The sequence below is a fragment of the Sander vitreus genome, chromosome 23, assembly GCF_031162955.1.
Source record: "Sander vitreus isolate 19-12246 chromosome 23, sanVit1, whole genome shotgun sequence".
Classification (NCBI taxonomy): Eukaryota; Metazoa; Chordata; class Actinopteri; order Perciformes; family Percidae; genus Sander; species Sander vitreus.
The window spans coordinates 22,701,949-22,709,448 of NC_135877.1; the positions used below are offsets into that span (position 1 = coordinate 22,701,949).

Consider the following 7,500-nt stretch of genomic DNA (forward strand, 5'->3'; position numbering starts at 1 on the left):
GACTCTGAGACTTCATGACATACTTCTCTGATCCACACACCACCGCCTTGGTAACCACACGCCTCTGCACAAACGCACACCAGTTCCTGCACGCACGCGCGCACACACACACACACACACACACACACACACACACACACACACACACACACACACACACACACACACACAGCTGTGGTGAATTAAGCCGACTATAAACACGTGTTTGATGAGGTCAGAGGGCGACATACGTCAGGTGTGTTTGGTGTTTTGAAGGGGTCACCCTGCTGTGTGTGTGTGTGTGTGTGTGTGTGTGTGTGTGTGTGTGTGTGTGTGTGTTTGTGTGTAGAGTAACAGAAAAGGAGCTTTGTGGTTTTTACAACATTCAACATACTTCTTCTGATAAATGTACCTCCTAAACACTCACTGGATAATCTGGAAAACACTTTTTCACTGAACAACAGAGATGTGGTCAGGCCTGCAGCCACTGAGGGGAAGTCAAACAACTACCACGAGTCACAAGATGACCATAAAGACACACAAAACGACTCCAAAGAGTCACAAGATGACCATAAAGACACACAAAACGACTCCAAAGAGTCACAAAATGACCATAAAGACACACATAAAGCGACTCAAAGAGTCACAAGATGACCATAAAGACACACAAAACGACTCCAAAGAGTCACAAGATGACCATAAAGACACACAAAACGACTCCAAAGAGTCACAAGATGACCATAAAGACACACAAAACGACTCCAAAGAGTCACAAGATGACCATAAAGACACACAAAACGACTCCAAAGAGTCACAAGATGACCATAAAGACACACAAAACGACTCCAAAGAGTCACAAAATGACCATAAAGACACACAAAACGACTCCAAAGAGTCACAAGATGACCATAAAGACACACAAAACGACTCCAAAGAGTCACAAAATGACCATAAAGACACACAAAACGACTCCAAAGAGTCACAAGATGACCATAAAGACACACAAAACGACTCAAAGAGTCACAAAATGACCATAAAGACACACAAAGACGACTCCAAGAGAGTCACAAAATGACCATAAAGACACACAAAACGACTCCAAAGAGTCACAAAATGACCATAAAGACACACAAAACGACTCCAAAGAGTCACAAAATGAACATAAAGACACACAAAACGACTCCAAAGAGTCACAAGATGACCATAAAGACACACAAAACGACTCCAAAGAGTCACAAGATGACCATAAAGACACACAAAACGACTCCAAAGAGTCACAAGATGAACATATAGAGACGCAACACAAAACGCAAGATGCAAGATGACTACAAAGAGATGAATAATGACCATAAAGAGATGCTAAATGACTACAGAGACAGTTCTCTCATAATCTGTCCATGGCTGCAGGATATTTGGAGTTACAATATCCGAGATTTATTGATATTATTTCAGATTAAAGTTGTTTATTTGGCGTTCATGTATCAACAGGACTTTAATGTATTTTTTTGTCTATGTTGGCCAGCGTCCCGTGAGTGCCCTTCTGCCCTCTCCAATCTAGTCAAACCTCCATGGTGTGTGTGTGTGTGTGTGTGTCTCTATGTGTCTCTCTGTGTGTGTGTGTCTGTGTGTGTATGTGTGTGTGTGTGTGTGTGTGTGTGTGTGCGTGCGTGTGACTGTGTGTCTCTGTGTGTGTGTGTGTGTGTGTGTCTATGTGTGTGTGTGTGTGTGTGTGTGTGTGTGTGTGTGTGTGTGTGTGTGTGTGTGTGTGTGTGTGTGTACGTGTGTGTGTGTGTGTCTGTATGTGTCTGTGTGTGTGTCTCTGTGTGTGTGTCTGTGTGTCTGTGTGTGTGTGTGTGTCTCTATGTGTCTCTATGTGTCTCTGTGTGTGTGTGTGTGTGTGTGTGTGTGTGTGTGTGTGTTTGTCTCTCTGTATTTATGTGTGTGTGTGTGTGTGTGTGTGTCTCTATGTGTCCCTGTGTGTGTGTGTGTGTGTGTGTGTGTGTGTCTCTATGTGTCCCTGTGTGTGTGTGTGTGTGTGTGTGTGTGTGTGTCTCTATGTGTCCCTGTGTGTGTGTGTGTGTGTGTGTGTGTGTGTGTGTGTGTGTGTGTGTGTGTGTGTGTGTGTGTGTGTGTCTCGTGTGTGTGTGTGTGTGTGTGTGTGTGTGTGTGTGTGTGTGTGTGTGTGTGTGTGTATGTGTGTGTTTACTGTAACGTCTGACTGTTTGTCTGGTCATTTCCTGTCCATTTTGGCTGACAGAGTTCAGTTCCACATTAATGTTTCACAATCACTGCTGCTGTTTCTGGAAGTGACTCTTTATACAAACACATTCATTCAGTATTCAGAGTTTATGATTTTATAATGAAAATAGTTTCCCGGATAAAATGTCCCCCCAGCAGGAGGATTGTGTCTTGTGTTTTTAACTCTTTAACTGTCTGGTTCACACTAAATGAAAACAGATGCATACTGATGACTTTGTGTCACCGAACTGTGACTGCTGAGTACGTTCCTCCTCTCCCAGAGTCAGAAACAGGATCTGGTGAGAATATATAAACACAGAAATATGAATCCATTGTTTCTACATGAGAACAAACTCCTCTGACTCAGAAAACCCCCCGTGTCATTTCCTGTAGAGAGCTGTGACATCAGCGCAGGAACTAACACACACACCAAATATCCTGCAGCCGTGGACAGATTATGAGATAATGGACCTTTTTCACAGCAGACATGTTGACTTGTCATAGTAGGAAGAGCACAGCTGATATTGATGACCTTAACGATGGCTCAGTTCCATCTAGTGTCCCAGTAAGATATGTCATTGAGTCAGCATGCTCAACACCAGGGCCTCTCCTAAGGGGAACGCAGCCATCATTAATGGGTTTGAAGACACCTGTTCTGTTCCTACTGTGACATGTCAACATGTCTGCCGTGAAAAAGGTCTATTGCAGTTGTTTTGCATCTCTTCGTGAGACTGTCCCCCTGAGAAAATGACCTGCTTAAGGTCTGTTTCTCTCACTAGGACTCCAGCGTTTGTTCTGTTGAAATGTGCTGTTTGCTTCTTGTCTTTGCAGCTTTGACTGTGTTCAGCTGCTTCTTCTACTTCTGCTGTGTGTTTTGGCCAGAATTACTAAATGTGACTGAAACTGTCAACACATTCTCACCCCCATCACGTAAAATACGGACGCTTGGTCAGGTGCCTTTGGCGTTATTGACGATAAAAGTCTCCTTTAACGTCAGATCTAAACGTGCTTGGTCGGGACTATTGGCGTCACTTTTGACGCAGGAAAAGGTCGTGGGTGGGCTTATGTTTCCATGACACGCGGGAAGAACAGGTTGGGTTTAGGAAATGTGACACGTGGGACACAATCCCTGGTCTCCTGGGTGAAGGTCCTGTGTTGTTTGACCCATCCACCCCCCCCGACCAACCTCCCTATGCAGATTTTCAGCCTTTCATACTACTCTCTACCGTAATCGCTCTTGGTGCCACGTCATCTTCAACCCCGTGTAGCTGCTGCTCTCCCCGCTACGTTCTACAAACACGCTGAAAGACGCCTTTTTCATCGCTTCAGACGCTGACAGCCACTGTCCAAACATCCGTATTTTACGAGTTCGGAGTGAGAACAGGTTGAAACTGTTTAGGGTAATCAGGCTTAGTGTGGAGTGTGGAGTTGGGGAGTGGTGCTTAACGACTGTCCAGGTGCTGCTAGAAACCTGGGTGTGACACTTGACGACCAACTCTCCTTTACTGCCGACATTGCTGCAACCACCCGATGGTGTAGATACGTGCTGCACAACATCAGAAGGTCCCCTTCTCAAGGCTGATTCATGCTTCTGCGTCAAATCGATGGCCTACCCCCGCAGACCCCTCTGCGAACCTCCCTCCGAGCCCTCCACCGTAGCTCGACGTGCACCTCCAAACATGTCCTCTGTGTTGATAGTCAGTGTTTATGGCAGCCTACTGTGGGGAGTAGCAACATGCTAGTTCACTGACATAAGCTTTGCAAAATAAACTCGCAGATAACCTCAGACTTATCACCCCCTAGCGTTATGGCGGTGAAATGCACCACGATGCAAAACAACCCCGATGCAGAACTCCGAAAAGGTCATGACGCCGTAGGAGCGACGCCGTAGCTACGGCGTGGAGTTGACGCAGAAGCATGAAACAGCCTTAACGCAGAAGGCGGCTCAGGTTCTGGTTCAAGCTCTAGTCATCTCACGTCTAGACTACTGCAACTCCCTGCTGATTGGCCTGCCTGCATGTGCCATCTGGCCCCCTGAAGCTCTGTGTCCACACACACACACACACACAAACACAGTCACACACACACACACACACACACACACACACACACACGCCTCTCTGTTCACAACGCTGCCTGTCGGGACATTCTGCTTAACGTGAGAAAGCTTAACGTGGTTTAACGTACCTAAACAACGACCAATCATCACCACATTTCTCATGACCAGATCTCGTCACGAACACTGAAGTCTGTCAGAAGAACTAAACCGGCATCCAACGATTATAGAAGTTATCTCACGTTAGCGTTGTCTTCTTCATTGGTGCCTATGGCGAGGAAAAAGCTTGTACCTATAAACAATGATCAATGATGACCAAATGTCTCTCTCGTATCGCTCCTCATAACCTCTGAAAACTGTCAGAAAATCAAACCAGAAACGTGGTGATGATTGGTCGATGTTCAGGTACGTTAAACCACGTTGAGCCTTTTCACGTTAAGACTTATAAAGCCCATGAGAACCGTGTGGAGTCAACCCACAGCCGCTCCGCTGAAGACGTGAAGCAGAGACGCTGAATGTCAGATAACGGCCATAATAATTGGACTTTGGGTTTGATTTTCTGAGAGTTTTCAGAGGTTATGAGGAGCAATATGAGAGAGACATTTGGTGATCATTGATCATTGTTTACGTACATTAACCCACGTTTTTATTCATTAGTAAGCTACAGGACAGCGTCTCTCATAACATGACCTGCGTGAAAGAGAAAAAAGAAATGAACATGTCATTGTCCCCAGCACTTCTGGAAATGTTCTTCTGAATGCGTCTCTGTCCCCGGGACATTTCACACCAAACTGACGCCCATGGCTCTGACGATAATCACCGTCCCTTTCTCCCTTTCTCCCTCGCTCTACCACACACTCCCCACACACCAACGCACCAGCATCAACAGCAGGCCACTTACGTAGTATCCAGATGTTTAGTATCCAGATGTTTAGTATCCAGATGTTTAGTATCCAGATGTTTAGTATCCAGATGTTTAGTATCCATGTCATTTTTTTTAATAATTTTTTTTGAGGTTTTTTGTTGTCTTTTTTTTAATTTTTTTTGTCATTTTTTTGTCGTTTTTTGGTCGATTTTTTAGTCGATTTTTTGTCAATTTTTTCGTCTTTTTTTTGTCATTTTTTTGTCGTTTTTTGGTTGATTTTTTTTGTCGTTTTGTATCCAGATGTTTAGTATCCAGATGTTTAGTATCAGATGTTTAGTATCCATGTCATTTTTTTTAATAATTTTTTCTTTTTTTTGAGTTTTTTTGTTGTTTTTTTGTCGATTTTTGTCGTTTTTTTGTAATTTTTTTTGTCGTTTTTTGTCGTTTTTTTGTCGTTTTTTGGTCGTTTTTTTTGTCTTTTTTGTCGTTTTTTGTCGTGTTTGTCGATTTTTTTGTCGATTTCTTTGTCGTTTTTGTTGTTTTTTTTGTCGTTTTAGTATCCAGTTGTTTTAGTATCCAGTTGTTTTAGTATCCAGTTGTTTTAGTATCCAGTTGTTTTAGTATCCAGTTGTTTTAGTATCCAGTTGTTTTAGTATCCAGTTGTTTTAGTATCCAGTTGTTTTAGTATCCAGTTGTTTTAGTATCCAGTTGTTTTAGTATCCAGTTGTTTTAGTATCCAGTTGTTTTAGTATCCAGTTGTTTTAGTATCCAGTTGTTTTAGTATCCAGTTGTTTTAGTAGCCAGGGTTAGTGAAGCCCATGTCATCTTCACGCCCTGCAGCTTAACCTCTGGTATTTATATATATTATTCATGTCCTCGTTCAGTCTGACAAAAACATTTGTAAAAATCCTGGAGCTCATTGTTTTCTCCTGTGGGATCGTCTTCTACGTCAGATTCAGCAATGAGATGATTCAGAAGGAGATTGTTTTTGTTTGACTAGTGGAGCACAAAAAAAAAAGGGTTAAGAAAGCGTCCAGTGACAGAAAAGCAACATAAATGTTGTGTGTGTGTGTGTGTGTATGTTTGTGTGTGTTTGTATATGTGTGTGTGTGTGTGTGTCTCTGTGTGTGTGTGTGTGTGTGTGTGTGTGTGTGTGTGTGTGTGTGTGTGTGTGTGTGTGTGTGTCTGTGTGTGTGTGTGTGTGTGTGTGTGTGTGTGTGTGTATGTGTGTGTGTGTGTGTGTGTGTGTATGTGTGAGTGTGTCTGTGTGTGTATGTGTCTCTGTGTGTGTGTGTGTCTGTGTGTGTCTGTGTGTGTGTGTATATGTGTGTGTGTCTCTGTGTGTGTGTGTGTGTGTGTGTGTGTGTGTGTGTGTGTGTGTGTGTGTGTGTGTGTGTGTGTGTGTGTGTGTGTGTGTATGTGTGTGTGTGTCTGTGTGTGTGTGTGTGTGTGTGTGTGTGTCTGTGTGTGTCTGTCTGTGTGTGTATATGTGTGTGTGTGTGTGTATCTGTGTGTGAGTCTGTGTGTGTGATGTCTGTGTGTGTGTGTGTGTGTAGTCTGTGTGTGTGTGTGTGTGTGTGTGTGTGTGTGTGTGTGTGTGTGTGTGTATGTGTGAGTGTGTCTGTGTGTGTATGTGTCTCTGTGTGTGTGTGTGTCTGTGTGTGTCTGTCTGTGTGTGTATATGTGTGTGTATCTGTGTGTGTGAGTCTGTGTGTGTGTATGTCTGTGTGTGTGTGTGTGTGTGTGTGTGTGTGTGTGAGTCTGTGTGTGTGTGTGTGTGTGTGTGTGTGTGTGTGTGTGTGTGTGTGTGTGTGTGTGTGTGTGTGTGTGTGTGTGTGTGTGTGTGTGTGTGTGTGTGTGTGTGTGTGTGTGTGTGTGTGTGTGTGTGTGTGTGTGTGTGTGTTTGTGTATGTGTGGGAGTCTGTGTGTGTGTGTGTGTGTGTGAGTCTGTGTGTGTGTGTGTGTGTGTGTGTGTGTGAGTCTGTCAATAAACAAAAAACATAAAAGGCTGTGAGGAGACGAGATGCCGTTTGAACAACCTGACAGTAAACTGAATGACAGGAAGTATTACGGGAGTATTATTGCCTAATGTGAACTAAAACAGAAAGTGGAGATGCTCAAACTTTGACACGTTGTTGTTCTTCTGTGATAAAAAATAGCATCCTTGGTTACGAAAGGTCCCAAAATATCTGCAGGATTGTGTGAAACGTGTCCGACTGAAGAGATGGAAACTCTCCAACACAAACATGCGGCCGTTTGGTTTAATTTTGTAGCCGTCGGTCACAGAAAACATCTCTGATCTTAATCTCAAAGTGTCACAGCCGCACAGCTGTGATCTGTCAAACTGTCACTTTTAAGCCGC

General features: G+C 43.7%; 1 protein-coding gene across 1 annotated transcript in view; it reads right to left on the reverse strand.

Annotated features, from left to right (window-relative positions):
- mmrn2a (multimerin 2a) overlaps nucleotides 1-7,500 on the reverse strand; it is a 43,130-nt gene that overhangs the window by 27,340 nt on the left and 8,290 nt on the right. The window contains exon 2 of the mRNA XM_078243230.1: nucleotides 1-86. This exon is cut by the window's left edge and continues 37 nt beyond it. Within this exon, the coding sequence (XP_078099356.1) occupies nucleotides 1-86 (86 nt within the window). The remainder of the gene's footprint in view (nucleotides 87-7,500) is intronic.